Here is a 21,741-nt window from a genome sequence, read left to right as displayed (position 1 = left end):
TTTATGTAAGGTGCATGGAGCATTACATGCAAGCTTTACTGAGCAGCAATGATCTAAATTAGTTCAAGAAGCACGTCTAAAAATAACTGGAAGTGTGCGACGGTTTCGATGTTTCTCACGTTCATCCCCCACAGCGCATTTTTTATAGAAGCTGCCTGTTATTGATGTCAAGCTGTGCTTTTCATGTTCGGCTTCCTAATGACTGCTAAACCTGATAACTACTGAGAACAATGTCAGATCAGGGTCAAACAAAGTCAAGTTTTTTTCAGGAAAAACTTAAAGGGGTTTACTTTAAAAAAGTCTTGTGGGAGGGAAAAAACTGTTATTGTTCAAAAACCAGATCATTTTTTTACATATTTTACATCATTGAGGCACCTTTCTTTTCAGTCTGTCTCAAATGCTCTGTTGTAGCTTTAAGCTCCCGTCAAAATGCTCAGCCTACTCTAATTGGTCAAGCTGGCCTAGTCATTGGTCACCCGCTTAGAGCGTATTTTGGAAATGTCCAGCCCCTTTATCTTTTCAGGTGTAAACAGTAGCAATGCTGTCATTTTGGACGTATCAATTCAGAGTTGAGTCATGTAATTGAAAGTGGCTTCACCAGATCTACCCTTGCAAGTAGGGCTGGGTAATTTATCAAGTTTTGGTAATATATCTGTATTTTTTCCCCATGAGACAATTCCTGTCTGTACCCTTAGGGGCCAATCACACCAAAAGCGTTTATGGCAGTTGCAGGCGCCTTTTTTGAATGATATTCTATGGGCAGGGAGCGTTTGTGCGCTGTTTATGCGCGATGAGCGCCTTGCAGTTTTTGCCGCCGGCCACAGCACTCGCCTTTGAAGGAACGCTGAGAGCGGAGAAGCGCCCGACGTCATTCGCGTCTTTCCATTGTCCAATCGAATGAGGGGAGAGGCGGGCCTTACGTTGTGGTGAGGGAAGTTTACAGTTGCTTTGAAGAACCGGACTCCACTCGCTCACTCTCTCCTGCGTGTTTGTGCACCTCTCATCATCAAACAAGGTCAGAGCAAGCGCCCTCTTTTTAAAGTTTTTGCTAATATGACAGTTAACAGCAAAAGAGCGCTCATGCTTCAATATTTGATTGACAAGACAGCTGACTCTGTGGTTGCCTAGCAATATAAAAAGCCGCGTCACACTGCTCTTTTTTTGCGTTTCCAATCGTTTAAAGCGCTTTTGGTGTGATTAGCCCCTTATAGTTTCTACAACCTTGCTTATCTTTTAAAAACATTACATGAACTACATGGCTCACCATTAACGCAAAGTGAATGTTTTGGATGGGCAAGTGAGAGAGAATTTTAAGAACTTTCTGAAGTAAATACAAAATGTTCACCAAAAATGTATAATGGAAATGTAAATGCAAGCGCAAGGCACGCCGCACAGCATTTTTTTGGTCTTTTTTTGGTTGGGTTGTGCAGATTAAGGGTCAGTATATCCCCTTCTGACATCACAAGGGGAGCCTAATTTCAATCACCTATTTTTTCACATGCTTGCAGAAAATGGCTTACCAAAACTAAGTAACTAGGTTTTCTTTTTCACATTTTCTAAGTTGATATAAGCACTGTGGACCCAATTATAGCACTTAAACATGGAAAAAGTCAAATTTTCATGATATGTACCCTTTAACATATGTGAAACCCTTATAGCAACAACAAAGAAAATGTTGCTTCATCAAAAATGTTTACGAATACGGTATATAGGTACGTTTTCATTTTCGTGTAGCCAAACAATATCTGCCCTGTTCCCAGCAGTGAATTTCTCTTTCTCTAATTGGAGACTAAAGTGTATTAAACTCATGCAGAGATGTGCCGGACTTTGGTTCATTCTCAAGTCCAGGGGGAGACCCTAGCACAAAGAATATCTCCAGAGGTGGTCTTTATGCTGTCTGCCAAAATAATCGACATGCTCATCAACGCCAATCAGTCCAGGCCTGTACAAGAACAATCCTGAAAGCTTGAAAGATTCTTTGGTAGAAAGCGTTTGGGGTATAAAATGCCTCTTTCAAACAGATAGGCACACATATACACATCTAAACTGGTAGGCTTCTGTCCAAAGCAGCTTTCAAGCGGTCAATACAAAGTTCTTTTCAGGTTTTGAAGAGCTTTTGGTGCACCATTGGAAAGCTGTTTTGAAGGGTTGAAAGGAGCCTAACGCTTCCTGTTGAGGTCACCTGAGGTTAGAACACTTTCTAAATGTGCTAATGTGTTGAAAAATAATGAATTTAAAATATTTACTTTGTTTAAGCAAGGTCACGACTATTTGGTTGAATGGAAAGTGTGAAACTTCTGCGCCTCCAGTTGCTCATACCAGAGCTGTTAGCTTGATGTTATGTGCTTTGGGAGCTGATATTACAAATATGGTAAAAAAAATTCCGTCACATGCTTGAGGTATTCGAGCAATCAAAATGCACTGGATAGCTGGCCAATCAGCACACACCACGTTTTTCAGAACGATGAGTTTTGTAAATATTGAAGTGTTTTAGAAAGGCAGGGTATTGTATAGAGGAGCAACAATAATGTATGGTATGTGGAAAATTATGTGTTTTTTGAACCTTAACATTACATCAAATACACAAAATAATGTTATTTTTAGCAAAGTCATATATGACCCCTTTAAAGGTTCAACAAATTGAAATTCAACTAATTGGAATTATGTAACAAGACTTGGGGTGTAAATGCAGCCTATAGGGAGTCTAAGTAAGAACCCAAATTTTACAGTGAAATCTTTAAATGGATTCATTAAGCAGATGCTTTTATAGCAACTTAAATGTTTTTATATATAATTAAGCATTAAAGTGGTTAATAATGTATGCCTATCATATTATAATAATGTGTCCCCGTTATATTGAATCCACCCATCTCCCTTTGTATTCTGAAGAAGAAAGTCATACGGATTTAAAAATAAATGTGAGGAAGTGAGGGCAAAATTGTATAAAGAATAATATTTTAGCACAACACTGAACTACACTAGCTAGGACAATTCATCTTCAACAGCATTTATAAATAGCTGACCTAATATCAGTGGACTGTTTTCTCGAATGCTTTTGAAATAGCACAGGTTCTAGACTGTTGGACCCGCAAGTCTTTTAGCTTTTTAAAACCATGGATTTATAACAATTGAGAGCATCTTTCAGATTTGGAAATATACAGGAGGGAAGAAATGCATAGTCTATGAACAAGATAGGATTGGGAAAATAATATATGTATATATGATTCAATGTAAATGTTTTTTAAATGTATACATTAATGTTTATTAATTAATGTGTATTTGTATGTACATGATAATTAAAATTTCAATTATTTAACTTTTATTTAAAGAAACATATAAACAATTATCTCATACTTTGCTTGAAATGCTGTTTAACTCATTCCTTGCCATCTATTTTTTTAAGTTGCCCTCCAGCATTTTTTGTGATTTTCACAAAGGAAAATATAGAATATAGAAAATTCTGTTCTATAAATATATAGACATACAAATATATCAAATGAAAGAACAGACCCTCTGCTTTTAAACAAACAAACAAAATGGGGAATAAAACTTTCATCCTATCTTCATTTGTTTTCTTTTTATAACTTCTTAAATATGGGTAGGTTTCTTCCAAAAATACAAAATTTTGAGCAAAAAGCTGAAATAATTGCATTTTTGTAAAGGAATTTTGTTAGAGATCAGATACAGACCGATTATCAAAACATACACGGAGTTTAAAATTAATAAAAAATGTGTTTTTGCTTTTTTGAAATTACAAATTACTGTAAAAACTCAGGAAAGCGGCATTGGCAGGGAAATGTTTTTGCTTAATTGACAAGATAACTCATCAATGGCAGGGAAAGAGTTAATGTAAATATGAAATAGAATGAGTATTTGCGAAAAGTAGGCTTTCATCAAATGCCATAAGATTTTAAAACTCCCATATTTTCTAAGTTTTTCCGCCTCACTCTCTCGCTATTGGTCACAGCAGTGTCCATCTAAACGTGAAGCAAATCTTTTTAAAATCTGCAAAAATAAACAAACAAATGTGACCTAGGTATGTTTTCATCAAGTTGTTTGAGCGATTGACGGTGATATTGGCAACCAACAGTAAATAAAACAATGCATGATGTTATGGAGGAACCAAAAAGATACCATCAGCGAAAATAGACGATCAGTCAGGTGGGGTTAATAATCACTATGTCAGAATTTATTTAGCAAATGTGTTTCCATCTCCCATTATTCACAACCATAAGTCGACATTTCTAAAATTTCAATCACTTGTTTTTGATGCGATACGTCAATGCACATAAAAACAGAGTTATGAAAACAAAGCTATTGTGTCGAGCTCACTGTTTTTTTAAAATACATTGCAATGTTTTGATTGCAGCACAGAGCTTTTTTTTTTAATGAAAATGTCTTACGAGTGGCTTATACAGCAGATGTTTCTGCTTATTATTATGAGATAGCTGAAACCATACAATTTTTAGATCTTATTAGCTTAGCATCTTATAGCTTTATAATGAGGGAGTGTCATGTATAAAGACCATAAAGTCTTGTAGAGATGTGTTTGTAATAATCAGTGACATTTTATGTAATTATGTAAATGAAATGTAAATAACGATGATGGTGACTTAAGTGTCCATTCGCAAAGCCTAATTGAATCAGAATATCATTTTCACATGATGATTTCAACACACACTCACATGCTCTTCATTTAAGAGTGTTAGATTGCCAATGCTAACACCATGCTGAATTCTTCACCAGCCATGCATAAAATCATATTCACACACCTATATATACTCCACAGCTCCTGTTTCCCAGATTCTTCATGAAGGCAGACTGAGATATTTACTGATAAGAGTCTTACTGGACAGTTTATGCATGAAATGACATTATGTAAATGACCTTCCCTGCTGTTTACATAGCACCCTGCAGTTAGCGCAGTGTGGGCTAATTCTAGTGTGTTTAAACAGGCAATATAATTGTCCTCCGAGGAATTTGCTCGGAATTGCGCTTACAGTGGAAAAATCGCTCCCGCATCTCATTCCCTTTAGGGCACACTGACACGTTTTATTGGCATTTTTTGGCAGTCTTTACAAGCTTTATGATGATTATTTTCTTCTGTTTGACACGGGTAATGTGATATACAATTAAATTGCGATTAGTTTCCAGTTGCTTCGTGCAAGTGTAATTACACCATCTGTGGTCTGTGAGTTTTAAATACCAAACTGAATTATCTAAAGTTAAGTTTATCTAAAGGAGATGTGAATGTCAATTATGACCATGTCAATTATTATGAATTATGACCATGTCAGACTTACTTAACCTCCTAAATAACCTGGATGATTATTTGAGTTCCCCAACTCAATTTTCTTAAATACCCCTTCAACAGGAAGTCGCGATCGACTTTTGTATTGTGACATACTTCTGAGTGAAACAAAATGTATATCATGAGGAAAATAGCAGGTGTGGCTTGTTTTTTACTGTGAATTGGTTGGATATAGAAAAGTAGGCATAGACTGACAGTTGGAGCGGGTGGGGTTAACAGATGCTCCACCCAAGCAGCCAAGCTGATGTCATCAGAGAAGGATCGCAACAAGAGGGTGGGAATTTTCAGATTTTGATTAAATTTCATGAGGGCACATGAATAAAAAAGACTCACACAGATAAATTGTTTATAATGAACACTGCAATATTTCATTTAAAAATAAAAATCGGCGGCTTTGATTTCATGGACACTTTAAAGGAATACTTCAACGAAAATCACCCCATGTGTTTACAAAGTGACATATCAATTGCTAAAAATGTGAATCGCTCAAAGTATAAATATGACGCTCAAGATATGAATCGTTTTCTATCACAAACATAAAAGTTTCTCTCACAAACCCAATCATTTCAATTCAAAAGACATGGATTAATCATAGACTATGAAAAATCTGTACGTAATGTCTGTGATGTCACCAATAGTTTTATGAAGAGATTTTTTTAAGCCAATAGCTGGCGGGGCCTGCCGTGTTGTCGCCATTTTGGCTGCGCTTCACCGCGCATCACTCGCGGATAACCGAAAATGGGTAAAGAGGCAGGACGTGGGTGTACCTAATGGCACTTTTCCATTGCATAGCAGGGTTTCCCGCAACACTTTCCAGTTCGGGCGGCCCGCCTAAGCTGGGAAACCCTACCGCCTTAACTAGGTCGTCCAAAAAAAAAAACGCGAGCATGGACGCGCGCCACACAGCCGAAATGAGATAAAGATGTCTGGAGGATAGCAGTTGATAAAACACGTGTCCGTGAGAACTGTAAGTGGACGTTATTGTATTAGTCTATAGTTCTTGCAAATATAAAGTAAGTTAGCTGGTGATTTTGTTGTTTGAGCAACCTAGCTAGGTTTCACGTGTCTGTTGATTAGATATAATTGTTGAGCGCTCTACCTCACTTTATTTATGTGCATTATTTACATGCTACAGTAGTTACACTCCTTTAAGATAATGGAATTAATAGTGAGAAATAATCAGTTTTTACCATTTTTGTATCATCTATCTTCATTCGCCAGACGTTCTAACATCTGCTTTAGTTTGTGTTTATTAACCATTTAGTTTTCACTTCATCACGCTTGAGACAGCGCAAGCTAGCATGAGGGTAAAGCTAATCTTTTACATTCTAGCGATGACCAATCAATTCTAGCGATGATTCTCTCAGACCAATCAGTGATTTTCAGTGTTTTCGTGTCACGTTTTGGTATCAGCTCGGCTCGCTTGGAACCCTGACCGAGGTGGTACTAAAAAAAGTATTGGGTACTACGTACTGCACCCAGTGGAAAAGCTCCAAAAGTAAGCTGACCCGACCCAAACCGTGGGGTACTATGCAATGGAAAAGCGCTATAAGGTGACTGACTCGATTCTAGTGACAGCAGTGGCAGTTCCCCCATCACTTAAGTGGCCACGCCCTTAATTATGCAGAAATTTAAGGCTTAATATAATTTAAACGGATGAGTTACAAAAAAATTCAACCTACTCACAGATGTCATGAAAGGCAAAATTAGCTATATAGGCAAAAAACACTTTTTGTACCAGGCTGTAAACATTGTTTTCTGCTGTAAATGTGGACATTTTAACATGGGGGTCTAGGGGAATTGACTCCCTTTTGGAGAAGGCCTCTAGTGGCCAGTCGATGAATTGCAGTTGAAATCACTTCCGTATTGGCTTCATCAGAGAGATCAGACGGTTGCCTCTTGATATAAACCCACCGGAGTCCTATGGATTCATTTTTCTGATAATGGATGGACTTCGACCAAGCAGCCACTGTTTAATGTTATTACAAAGCTAGACATGTTATTTAATATATCTTTAAATGTGTTCGACTGAAGAAAGGAGATTTATATTCACCTAAGATAGCCTTAATGTGAGTAAATTATGAGCTAATTAAATCGTCAACTGTTCCTTTAAAATATTTCCAAATAATCTATGTTTAACAAGAAATAGATGCTTATTAACCCATGCAGACCTTGCCGAGCAGTGACAGAAAGCAAAAACCACCACTGCTGCTGCCTGTTCCTCAGAAGCATCCATGCATGTGAGTTTGGCCCATGCCTGTGATCCTTAGATCACCATCATCCCATCAGCCCTGCCCCCAATCATTCCACTAACCAATCACCTCCCACTGAGAATAGCTGTGGACCAATGGGCAGGCCTGACTTCATAATGGGTTCTGTCACAGAGCTGCGTACTGGGGCCCTTGTATTGACTGTAGGAGATGAGAGGGAAGATGGCAGGGAGAGGAAAGGGAGGAGAGGAATTATAGCACAGTACGAACTGCTCCCATCACGCCTGGCCTTTCTACAGCAGCTGTAGAGTAATAGATGAAGATTTTGCTGGATGCTTCACATAAGAAATTATGGCCTTGCAGATCCTCTCTGCGGGGAATTGTAAGTGATGTTTGTGTGATACCTGGTGTGACTGTGCAGTTTGTTGTGTCTTGTGCTGTTGTGTTTAATATTGCATCATTTGGGAGTGCATTTGGATTTCTGGCACGCTGTGTGCTTTAGATATACAGTATTTTATCATGATATGAATGTGATGCTTACAGTATAAAAATGTTGTGTATAAAGAGATATGGTTTACAGAGATTTTAAGCCTTTTTAAAGGTACATAACCTTCTTTGTATAAATGTAATGGTGTTGCAGTTACATGAGACAGGTTATTCTTTATGCTCAAACATCGTAACTAATAGACATGGACTTGTTCTCTTAGCTATAAGTGTCATTGCTGGATACTGTATTTTCATTGGCTCAGGCCACATATGGCTTCAAAGCTAGCAGACATCTCAAAATTCCAGTTTTTGTTTAATGTGGTCTCAAAAAACCTAACTTGCATAGTTATTGAAAAACTGTTAAGAATTGTACAAAAACCACCACCACACTAACAAAAATAAACACAAAGAATTTCCTTTCTAGTGGCTTAGACATAATGGCATGAAAGCTCAGGGCCTGTAAGGTTGTCTTGAAGTCAGCCCTTATCTTGTCACCTGTTCTTCATGGTGCTGCTTTGGAGACGCTCCAACTCCCTGTAGACAGCAGCAATATCTTGGCAAAGCTTAAGATGCCCTAGAGAGCAAATTGGTTGAAAACACAGCACATCCATCTGCACAGACTGTCGCGTGTTTTATTTGTGAAGATGCCTGTTGGAACATCTTTCAGACAGAAATCAAATTAATCTGTTATTATTATTTCATATATATATATATATATATATATATATATATATATATATATATATATATATATATATATATATATATATATATATATATATATATATATATATATATATCTCAAAGTAAAAGGGTACAAATGTTTTGGAAAACCGAGTTAATGTTGAATTTTCACTTTAGGAAACTCCTTAACCTCACAGACTCTTAATATTTTATGATGTTGTCAATAATCATCCATCTTTTAGAGGAAATGGTACAAACCAGCTGCCAAAGCTTCTTAGGTAGTTCTGTGGTTCTTGCTTTTTTCTTCACCTCCACAAACACAGGGAGTCCATTTGTGCTGTTTGTGGTGTCAGATCATGATTTTACTCTAACTTTACCTAAGGTGTTCCTGTAGATCAGGGGTTTTCAAACTTTTTTTATCAGCCGAACGCCTTGGCCTACATCATTTACTTGAAGTACCCCCCTACATTTTTATTAAAAATTGTAATAATTTCATAGCACATTTGCATGTTTAACTTCAAAAACAGTTTTTTTTAATCCGTTTGAAAGTTTTTATCAGTAGTTTTTAACATATTTATTGTTATTATTAACTGTTATTGGACCTTCATCAGGTATTTTTTTTTAATTGGTACATTAAATGTATCTGTCCATTTTACACGAGTTCTCAGTTTTCTGATACATTTTTAATCAGTGTTTTATTTAGATTTTTATATTTTAAATATAAAATTTATGTGAGATTTTTGGTGTTGCAATGTGTTGACTTGTTTTTTTAAGATTTAATTAGTTTTCATAAACTCACCAACCGCTTGCAATTCCTTCACAAACCATCAGGGGTTCGGGAACCACAGTTTGGGAAACCCTGGCGTAGCTCCATTGGCGGATCAATTAGCAACACAATTGTCATGGGTTTAATCTCAGGGGAACACATAATACTAATAGGGCTGTCTCTTTTGAGAAAAATCTAATTCGAACGGATATCGAATATCATGCAATGTATCCGAATATATTCGAATATCTAGATTCCCCCCGCGCGCATCAAAAAAAGCATCGTGGAGATTCAATCACAAGTTTATTAACAATAGTCCCTTTCACACATACAGTCTTTACTGGTAATTTACTGGTACATTGCAGTTAACATGTCATGTGTGAACAGAACCTTTCCGGTAAATCAGTGCTCCCAATTTACCAGTAATACAGGTTGTAAGATTACCAGTAATTTACCGGTAAGCGCTATGTGTGAACGAAAAATATAGGATTACCGGCATTTAGAAAGGACGACGTCAGACTGTGCTGACAGATCGGGCCAATCAGAACGTTTTTATACAGATGACGCGTTTACCCCTGCACTGTTTACGTTTCCACACACATGCTGCTTAAAAGTCGAGCACAGCTGAAGTTAACATCCACATTTCTTCATCAAAGTTGTTTAAAACAGCTTACCATCTATTTGCCGAATTGCCGACGTCCTTAGCACACCCTCTGTGAAGCCTAATGTGCAAACGCAGGTTCTGTTTGATGGCGCCTAGCGCAATGTTGTTTGGTCACGAGCAACTTCGCAACCGTTTGCCACAGATGTGAAAACAACAAAATACGGACCGACGATATTAAGTCATAGCCTGCCATTGTTTACAAATACAACACGGAGCTCGCTGGCCGTGTGCCACATGTAACTTCCGCTTTCTCTGCGATACCGGTATTTTGATACTGATGTGTGAATGATGTCTGACTGGTAAAAAGACGGAACGTCACTGCATGTGTGAACAGCACATTTTTGTATTTTCTGGTAAATTCATTCTGGTAAATTCATGGTAATTTACCAGAATTACTGTGTGAAAGAGGCTAGTGACAGTCATAAACAGTACTGTCTGGATTACTTTTTTACTTAATGTTTGAAACAGCAGGTTATCAACTTATGAATAACAACTTATATGAAAAAAAAACTATTCAGAACAGGTACAAACAATAACGTGACAACTTAAACAGCAGCAGGAGTAAGGCATATAGCCAAGCCCAAACGGAATCCGTGCTCGTAGATTTCAGCGGAAAACTCAGTGGAATTCCGCGGATTTAATGCCCGTCATTGACAAGCATACATATTCCGCGCTTGAGCGTGTTTGTGAGAAGAAATCTCATTGACAACAAGCACACATACAGCCTATCCCGAGCGTTTGTGAGCCGTCATTGACAAGTACATTAACCCTGCGCGTGCTTGACCGTTTTTAATGATAGAGAGCGCAAACCATTTGATATTTGAGATGAAATTAAACTTACCGCTAAGTTTTGCAGATCTCACTTGACTCTGTCGTCTATGTGATGCGCGGCAGTCAGCACATGATCATTTCAAATCCGTTTACAAGACAAATGCTGTTGTCGTTAAACATAAAGTTTACATTGCGTTGTAAAAATGATGAAATTATATTCATACATGCTAATTTCATAATGCGAATGTATTAACACAAGCTTTTTATTCTGCTATAATATTTAACACTATAAACAATAATATGCCATTTTATATTACAAACTATAATTCCATCTTGACATGCACATTAGGTTCATGTTGGTCCAATTTAATTCCCTCAATTGCGCACAGTTGTCGTCGTCGGTCTCACTCTCAGCCTCCTTTTACGATGTGTTAGACTTAAAAAAATGCGCTACACGTGGCATTTTAAAAACCGGATGGTTTATTTATAGTTAGAATACGGATATTTCACGTCATGTTCGAATGCATATTCGAATATCGAATAAAAAGTGACAGCCCTAAATACTACTAATAATAATAATAAACAGCATCGATTCAATGTACTGTAAAAGTGTCTGCCATATGCATAAATGTAAACGATAAATTTAGGGTCTGTTTACACGACAATTTAATCGTGAACTTGCGCTTTGGGTGTTTGTTTATATGATGACACGTTACGAGGTCATAAAAATGCAAACTTTTGAAGATGGGTTTTAAAGTGAAAGTCTTTAAAAACGACACCTTGTTGTCTCTGTGTAAACAAAATAACCATAAATCTGTGATAACAATGACATCATGCGCATGTGTTTATTCAGTCTATAGGCATGCTAAAACAACAACAATGGCGGCTTACAGGAATGTGTTTGTGGCGCTCAAGAGTTGTTTTATTTTTAACAATTTTGGCACTTTATAGTCCAGGGTCACTTGTAGTAATAATCCTACTTTATCGTCTGTCTAAAAAAGCTTGATGCTTTCACTGTCTTGATAGTTTTGGTTAATAGAAAATGTTTTATGTGCACAGGCATGTAGTGTTTCCTTATAAGGTAACTTTGCCATCTACTGGCCTACAAAAAGACCCAGGGGTCGTTGGTGTGTGTGTAATTATTAAAAAAAGTAAAGGAAAATAGCCATTGGCTAATATCACGCACATTAGCAGAAAATGTGATGTAGGGGGCACTTGTGGATCTTCTGGATTTCTGATTCCTTAAAGGGATAGTTCACCAAAAAATGAAAATTCTGTGATCATTTACTCACCCCCATGTTGTTACAAATTTGTATCAATTGATTTGTTCTGCTGAACATAAATTAAGAGGTTTTGAAATTTGGGGCACCATTCACTTCCATGGTATATTTTTTTTCTACTACGGAAATCAGTGTTGCACAATATCTGCTTGGTTACAAGCATGCTTATCGCCTTTTTGTAGACAAGCATCACCATTGCTCTCATTACTATTAAGAGTGTGATGTACATACATATTCATGTCTGTTGCTTCTTTGCAGCCGATTGGCAGATTGTATAGTTCAAAATATGAAACAATATGCAGTGCATGCTGACACCTGCTGGGAGGCGCACCTGTCTGCAATTGTGCAAAAAACTGGAAGCTCACATCCCAAACCCAAACTTCAAAGTGTGTCACGAGAGAATATTGCATCTGCTTTATGCCAGTGCAGTCAAAAATATATCATGGTCGGCAAAAGAGCAAATGAAATGGGTTTTAAAAATAAATAAAAAATGTGAGCAATGTTCAAACGCTATTGTGGTGTCTACATTGGTGCTTTAAAGGAGTGTCCCATGACTGCAGTCTGTATTTTGGATGGATTTGGGGTGGAGTCTGGGCAGTTGTGGTCGTGCCCTGTATGTTTGCATGGAAACCCAGTTTGAAAGACCTGCAATTAGCAAAATAAGAGTAGTGTGTCCACATTTAGTAGCAGGAGCCACAGTCCCCTCTTGCTCTCCATCGCTGTTTCTCGATGTCCTATTTTTCACAGCCTGGATAAAATAAGGAAATGTTTGCTCTTTGATGAAGCTTTGATTTTTATTTAAATGGTTGAAGCTCATTAATGATTTAAAGTTTCCTGGTAGTGATATATTTTGCAGGATCTGTTTGTACCTTGTCTGATGGTCTCATTTTGATGTTGCACGGCATGTCTTTGAAAACAACTGAGAATATTAATGTAGCTTCTGCGCTCTAGAGGAGCACTTGTTCGACCTACGCTTCAGCTTAGTGTAGATAATATCAATATCAATATCGCATAAGTGTTTTGAAGAGGATGTACAGAGAATTCATAATGGCGTGCAGACTGTGTAGTTGTTTGTTCTGTCTGCTGAAATAAATAAATATATGTTGAGTAAAGGTATGGTATAAATGTAGTTTGTTTTGGAAAAGCAACGGGCAGTGTGTGTATGTGAGAGAGAGAGAGAGAGAGAGAGAGAGAGAGAGAGAGAGAGAGAGAGAGTGGCGGTCGAGAGACATGTGGAAGTGAGGATTTGTTCGCAGTGTGATAGGACATCTCTGTGCACAGCCCGAAGACTTGCAGCTTCATGAATAAAATTACTGCTTTCTGCAATTTTTCAGCCTTCCAATCATAGTTCTAAAGCTGTAGTTGAAAACATTGTAGACCCCGTGAAATACATTTTTGGGGTACATATGTGAAGTTTTAGCTCATAATACCATTCTGTTAAAATTGCCACTTTGTAGGTGTGAGCAAACATGTACTGTTTTGGGGTGTGTCCTTTAAAATCCAAATGAGCTGATGAAATGCAAACATTGATCTCTCCATAATGGTGGTTTGATGAAATTGAAACTCAATTGTGTTGTCAATTTTCTCTCTCTCTCTCTCTCTCTCTCTCTCTCTCTCTCTCTCTCTCTCTCTTTCTTGCCCTTTTCACACAGACATTCTGTAAAATACACGGGACATTTGACCATTAGATTTTTTGTTCATTCACACTGACATAATTTCCCGGCATCTGATGGTCCCGGGAAGACACGTGACCTGTTGAAAGTCCCGCCCTCTCTTCTACGCAGCGTCTGAAGTTTGCAAATTATTTATTATTTCTCTCTCCAGAAACCACTCGCGTGCATTTTTTGTTTATGATAAGTAGTGCTGCCACTAACGACTAATTTTCTAACGACTAATCTTTCGACTAATTTTTCGAATAGTCGACTATTCTAAACGACTAATTAAAAAAAACTCAAGTGTTTGTTATTTCATTGTGTCCATTTTATTTTGAACCCACCGGTGTCATAAACAATATGAATAACTTAAATGTTACCAAATAAAAAATTACAATGTAAACAATATAAATAATAATAAAAACTTCCAGTGCAAAGTAGATGCTTAACAGAAATATGAAATGTTTCACTTCTACTCTTTGATCTTATATTGCATTTTAACACAACTGAATGCTATTTTACATATTATCTGTTCTGTTGTAGCCTATAAAATAGTGACTAAACATGACCCATCACCTCGTTTTTATCCAACCAGCTGTTTCTCTAACTTCTGCTAAAATCCTAATTTAGATATGCAAAAATCACCATACATATACATTGTAGCTTTACTGCTGTTGCTCTTCTCATAATTGTTGTTGTGTTTTGAGCCATTTCTTGATTTTAAATGCGAGTGATATAGCGCAGACAATTCGGTGCAAATTCAGAAATATAAGAGAATACACTGTTGTTGTTACATAGACTACAGAACACGGCATACAGCATCATAGGGAGGGAGAAAGCTCGCACACAGACTCACACTACTGCTAATCTTTCTTCAAGTCATGTTAACTCGATCAGTCGTCTTTGTCAGAGACATCTGTGAATGTTGACGTTTACGCAAAAAAGAAAGTACATTAAAAACACTGCCACCTTTTCACTGTCACGTAAGAGAGAGGCGCGCGCGGTCGAGGCGCTGCAAGCAACATGAGTGAGAGAGAGAGAGAGAGAGAGAGAGAGAGAGAGAGAGAGAGAGAGAGAGAGAGAGAGACGCGCAACAATGAATTGAGCCGTTTAAAATAGTAAAATAAAAATGTAAATGGGAATCATGAAAAATCTATTTGTTGCGTCCAGTGTTGATTCCGTGGCGGAATCACGAGCAAACATAGCCTTTAACATCCAAAGACAGAGTCATTGTACTTCTCAAAAGAGTTAATAAAACAGTACTGACTAGCTCGCCATTTCATTAATAATCATATAACAGTTACTTACGTTGTCCTATTCTCTGTGGGTGTATCGTCAATAACTCCCGAGTGTTTTCGTTTGAGATGCTCGTGCATTGTCGTTGTGCTCCCGTGATAAGCCAGCGACGTTTGGCACGGTGTAACAGACCACTCTTTTATCACAACTTGGCTTAAAATACTTTCATACTTCGGAAGCTTTCCGACTCATAATTCCATAGACTCACCTGCCACCGCCAATTTTTCAAAATTAAAGCAGTGAAGGCAGGGGAGAGGGAAGAAAGATGATAGCGTAGCAGATTAACCAGCAGGGCGCGCACAGCGCACAGACTGGTGTGGAGGTGAATTACATTGAGCCATTTGAGACATGAGACAGAATTACAGTGGGCCGTTTGAGACGGAAAAAAATAAATATGCGACTCCTCGACTAAAAAAATTGCCGTCGACAAATTTTCATCGTCGATTACGTCGACTACGTCGACTATTCGCGGCAGCACTAATGATAAGACTATGAAGGAGCGCGTGAACGCACAGTTCTATGCTGGTGAATGATCTCAGCTTCTGTGTGGATATTTGACGAGCTCCCTGATCTCTGCTTTAATACAGTTTTCAGACATTTCTCATCGTGATTGTTTATATGCATTTAAAACCCGCAATTTGAGAGGCTGAACGATATATCTTGTTGGGATGACGCGCGGGTATTTTCGTTTATAATAGCTCAAATGAGCATGTGACGTGATATTCTTTTATGCTGCTGAATGATCTCTGTTTCAACGCAGTAAGTGACGAGCTAACTTACCTGATATCTGCTTCAGTCCAGTTTGCTGACATTTCTCGTCATGAATGTTGTAAATCCCTCATTTTAAAGAATTGAACCAACTACGTGTTGCCATGACACGCGCGTCCTCACTACGGTACGTGCGTCATTGTTTATGCGTCTCATTTATCATTTCCTGATAACTGCTTCAATCTAGTTTGCAACATTTCTCGTGGTGAATGTTTATATGCATGTTATCTCTCGTTTTAAGGAGCTGGGGGCGTATTACAGAAAAGTCCTAACTTTAAAATCTTATCTTAACTGTTTGGTAACCATGGTAATTTCAGTTAGGACCTCATTTAAGACAAAAGCTATTACAGAATGATTTTCCTAAATGCATTATCTTATCTTAACTGCAGATAGGAAAGTGGTATTACAGAAGCATCCTAACTTGACAAAACATCCTAAAAACGGTCTTAACTTTAGGGTAACCTCACAGGTGTCCTAACTTAAAACTTTAATGAGAGCCAGCTGAAACAATCACATTATGATAGAGATGCGGGAGAATGACATTACATTTTTAACAAAGTGGAGGATGAAAAACATCAATGTTTGTTTTTGGATTACTCTTTGAATGTTTTTTTACCTTCACACATTCACATAATCACAATGTTTCTCACTACTGGAGCGATCTTTCAATTTCTGTCATCCCTCATTATTAAAAAACAGTTATCTTATCCGTGAACACTTGATGGGATTATAGTGAATACAGTACACACTTGACTCAGCATTTATTTCTTGTCATGTCTCTATCAAATGTTGAAATGTACAATAGTATCCTAGCACTTAGGAAGAATAATTTTTTTAATTTTTGTAAGTCACATTTGCTAAATGTTTAAATTGAATGGTAACTGATGATGTGCTAAAACACTAATACAAAAAACACAGACTATGATTTCTATGAATTTAATAAAATGTATTTTTCTGGCCCATTGAAATTAAAAGGACAATTCTTTTGTTTACTGTAGCAGCAGCTCACGCATTGCTGGTTGCTTGGTAACAGACATGACAGTTGATAGCCGAACATGATTAAGCGATTTGGGATTTCCTAACTAGAGATGAGATAAGATTTGGTGAAATAAGATGAGAATCCTAAATCAATTTAAGATTTGATTCTGTAATATGAATTTGTGAAAAATCTTAACTTAACACATCATATCTTAAGTTAAGACCTAAGATAGAAAGTTTCTGTAATACGCCCCCTGAACCATAACTTTTGTTGTGATGACGCGCACGTCCTCACTACGACAAGCCCATTATGGCATTCTTTCGGCTTCTTGTTCACACAGAGGGTTTTCCGTATATCTGACTAGGTCCTCTTTCCGGCAACGATCCCAAAAGATTAACGGGACGAGTTTGTGTTCACACAGACGCTTGTCTGGCAATTTTACGGGTATTTTCTGAGACCAAAGGTCTGTGTGAATGGGGTTTCTCTCTCTCTCTCTTTCTCTCTCTCTCTCTTTGCTCTATTTTTTGACATGCTTGCAAAGAACGATTTTTTTATATTTTTTAGGTATATATATATATATATATATATATATATATATATATATATATATATATATATATATATATATATATACATACCCTAAAAAATATTAAAAAAGTAACTTCGTTTTGGTAAACGGTTCGTTGCAAGCATGTCAAAAAATAGTATATGTATATATATTAGGGCCGGGACCTTAACGCGTTAATTAAGATTAATTAATTACACAAAAAATAACGCGTTAAACATTTTTAACGCATTTTAATCGCACTTATTTTTGCGTTTTGAGTTTCGGCGGACCGATTATACTGGAGCACCAACTAGCGTTCATGACTTCAGACAACAACAAACCACAGTGAACATGAACGAAGAAGCTGATGAGATCGCTTTGGATGGGAATTTTTTTTTTATAAAAACCAAACGGATGGAAGCGTTGATAAGAGCATGGTTGTGTGTAAGCTATGCAACAAGGAATTCACATATCACCCGCAGCACATCGAGCCTCAAGTATCATCTCAATGCAAAACATATAGCAGCTAGCGTGGACATTAGCCCGACTCCGAGTACAACGACTTGGTTGAACAAAAATAAACAATATTTTGTTGCTTAAGCTGTATTCAGTCATTATTCATGGTATACTAAAATCCATGTGAAAAAATAACTTCTCAATGTTCTCAGGTCAAATATTTATATGTGATTAAAATGTGATTAATTTCGATTAATTAATTACAAAGTCTCTAATTAATTAGATTATTTTTTTTAATCGAGTCCCGGCCCTAATTTATATATATATATACATGTATATAAAACAGATTTCCATGATATATCCCCTTTAACGCTTTGATATCTCCCCTTTAAAGCTTTAGTCGGCTGGATTGATTTGTTGAATGCATTGTAGTTGCCTTAAAGGGGTCGCACACCAGACACGCAGCTCAAATTTTTTCTGGCACCTGTCCACGGCCCCCAGCTACGAGTCAGGAAGTTGCTCAAATCCCTCTCGCGCCATTCACATAGTTTAACATTAAATAACATCATATTTGTCCCAAATCATTAACAATTAACATTGGCTGCTAACGCATATTTTTCCTTTTGAAGTAGACGCTATCTGACTAAGCTTGCACTATTTAATGTGCACCTCCGGTGTATGATACCTCCAAGTTGTCCTAGACGCGACTCGACGTGGCGCTGCTCGGTGCTGAGCTGTGCGGCCGGTGTGCGACCCCCTTTAGAAAATCTGTGACATCACAAAACTCTGTCTCTTTTTGGACATTGCTCTATTCATTCCTCTGCCATCTTTCATAAGTGAATGGGTTTGTACCAGGTGCATTAAACCTATTTTAAACCCTATTCTATTTACTGCCTGTATATAGGGTATGGTTTAAAATAGACTTTTAGTGTGTTTTCTGTTGATCATAATAAAATGAATGCATCAGCTAATGGAGAATTGCATTATCACATCAAATATTAAGTCGAGTGTATTGCATCACACTTTCAGGTGCTAGATCACAGTGGTGAAATGAGGCTGTCCAGTCTCAGTGAACTATGCAGTGCATTCTCCATTACAGAAGTGATTAACAGTGTTGATGAATAACAGCAGAGGTCATTTTGCCTCGTGTCAGTGCCGAAATCTACTGAGAGTTTTTACAATGGATAATGAACATGGGCTGTTTACAAAATACTGTGTGAATAAGTGCGGCTAATAATTGAGCAATTTTGTGTACATTACATTTAATATTATTCAATTTGTAAATTAACAGAACACACAGAACAAATCTTTTTTTATATGCATAATTGCTAGATATGAATCATCGTGGATCTGACGTAAGTTGCGCTAAAAGTATTTAACAGGCTTTCATATTCACTGACAGTAGTGTACATTCTTTAATTTTTATCTGCTGTTCCCTTTTTAAAAAGCTGCATCTTAATTTGTGTGCTATACATGCATGCTTAAGCATGTAGGTAGGGATCAGTCTGTCCTAAATTATAGTCAATTAAAAACAGTATGAACAGTGCCGACTTAAAGATGACTTATGACAACAACATGTTTTATTGCAAATTGCATAAGGTTTCACAGACTTAAAGTATGCAAGTACGCAATAGAGTCTCTTTAAGGCAAGTCAGCCTACTTAGTGGCCATATTATAAAACAATTACCATTCATGCAAGTACAGCTCCTGTAAGCTTGACTGAGGAAAGACAGGCATCTCCAAATTTATTGGTTAAGTGTGAACACATTTCAACTCAAATTTCAAATAAAAAACAGCTATTTTAAATATGTTTCTTCCCTAGCTAATGCTAATGTGCATGCACATACAGTAAACAACACGTGATTGGCCCTTTCAGCTGTGAGGCGGGAGTTTTATTCTTTTCTCCCACCATATTAACTCTAGTCTAAAAGCTGATTGGCTCTGTGAACTGTAAGGTGGTACTATATGGCCTCCATATTTAACATTTCCCTCTTATTCACTTTATTGTATATAATATCGCTGGTCATATGCATTATGTTCATGTTGTGCAGTGTGCAGTATAGTCCACCATCTCTCTTTTTCTACTCACGTTTCGTTCTGTCCTCTTTGTGTTCTCTTGACATCGTTGCTCACATGCTTTGTGACCTCTGACCACTCACAGCGATGATATTCTGATCAGTCAGGCTGGAGTAACGTGTTGTTCTCCAAGGGCAGCAGCTCGTACAATACCATCGCTGATCTTATTGGCTGACATGACCCAGAGGCCGTGCTACACTACATACATGGCTGACAACTGAGAGATATGAAGTCAAATGTGTTATGGGCTTATATGCTGGGATACAGCTGTGTGTATGTTGAAAGAATGTGAATTGAGATGAGAGCTGGAATCATGTGATGAATGGACAAATAAAAATGGGGACTGTTCTGACGTTGTTGTATGTGGAGTGATACTAATGAATGTTTTTGTGTCAGTGTATAGTTTAAAATGGTCCGCAAGTGTGCATCTTTCGACGCACATCACACGGCTAGTGAAAGACGAGTGGTGTGGTTTAAAGGGACACTCCACTTGGGACACAAATATGGCTCATTTTCCAGCTCCCCTAGAGTTTTGATTTTTACCGTTTTTTAATCCATTCGGCCGATCTTCAGGTCTGGTTGTACCACTTTTAGCATAGCTTAGCACAATCCATTGAATATGATTAGACCATTAGCATCGCACTCAAAAATAACCAAAGAGTTTCTATATTTTTCCTATTTAAAACTTGACTCTTCTGTAGTTACATTGTGTACTAAGACCGACAGAAAATTAAAAGGTTTTTCTAGGCCGATATGGTTAGGAACTATACTCTCATTCTGGAGTAATAATCAAGGACTTTGCTGCTGTAACATGGCTGCAGGAGGCGCAATAATATTACGCAGCACCTGGTTTCAATAGCAGGGGACTATTTTCTAGCACTGTGTAATATCATTGTGCCTCCTGCTGCCATGGTATGGGTTTAATCAGATTCAATGGATTATGCTAAGCTATGCTAAAAGTGGTACAGCCAGACCCGGAGATCAGCTGAATGGATTCCGAAACAGTAAAAATCAAATGTTTAATTCTAGGGGAGCTGAAAAAAGAGCATATTTTCAAAAAAAGTAGAGTTTCCCTTTAAAAGTACTTTTTTTTGTAAAAATTATGATCGTTTCTCTAGATAAGATCCTTATGTTTCGGTTGGGATCGCTAAGACCCATTTGAAGCTGCATTAAAACTGCAATTTTAAACTGCATCGAAACTGTAAACTGTTGAGGTCCTATGAAGTCCACTATATGGAGAGAAATCCAGAAATGTTTTCCTCACAAAAACATAATTTCTTCTCGACTAAACAAGAAAGACAAACATCTGGGATGACATTAGGGTGAGTAAATAATTGGGATTTTTTTATGAGAGTGGAGCCTTTAACCTATCAGAACCTTATTAACTTGTTACTAATCCCCCCACCACCAAACAAAAACATCTTAACCTATCAGAACCTGATCAAAATTGACTGGGGTTAAAAATACCTTCTGAATCAAAACAATAGGTGGGTTTGTATGTTCTCTGTAAAGCTCTGAAGCATTTTTGCCAAAACATTTCAGGCAGTTTGGTTTGAGCGGTCGACACTGCAGAAAATGTATCATCCACTTTATTAGAAGTTTTGTAGCTGTTAGCCATTTACACCAGTTCACTTCACAATTATAAATGCACTCCCACAAGCCAACACTGGAAATTATACATTACTTTAATTTGTCATTTACTTTGCCCATCCTCAAGAAGATATGTGTGGAAAGCCATGTGTGTTTGTTTAAATGCAGCTTTTCACGCAGCTGGCAGTTTACTGGAATAAAAGTC

At 37.4% G+C, this 21,741-nt stretch overlaps 1 protein-coding gene across 4 annotated transcripts in view; it reads left to right on the top strand.

Moving 5' to 3' along the window:
- triob (trio Rho guanine nucleotide exchange factor b) overlaps positions 1-21,741 on the top strand; it is a 166,731-nt gene that overhangs the window by 14,229 nt on the left and 130,761 nt on the right. The window contains exon 1 of one of the 4 annotated variants that reach the window (XM_065246253.2): positions 7,748-7,903. The exons of the other annotated variants lie outside the window; for them this stretch is intronic. Within the exon in view, the coding sequence (XP_065102325.2) occupies positions 7,873-7,903 (31 nt within the window). The 5' untranslated portion in view covers positions 7,748-7,872. Of the gene's footprint in view, positions 1-7,747; positions 7,904-21,741 lie in introns of those variants that run through there. 4 annotated transcript variants of the gene reach the window in all.

This window comes from Paramisgurnus dabryanus, chromosome 13 (assembly GCF_030506205.2).
Source record: "Paramisgurnus dabryanus chromosome 13, PD_genome_1.1, whole genome shotgun sequence".
NCBI lineage: Eukaryota > Metazoa > Chordata > Actinopteri > Cypriniformes > Cobitidae > Paramisgurnus > Paramisgurnus dabryanus.
The sequence above is the reverse complement of the archived record's forward strand: the minus strand, read 5'-3'. Positions and strand labels throughout refer to the sequence as shown.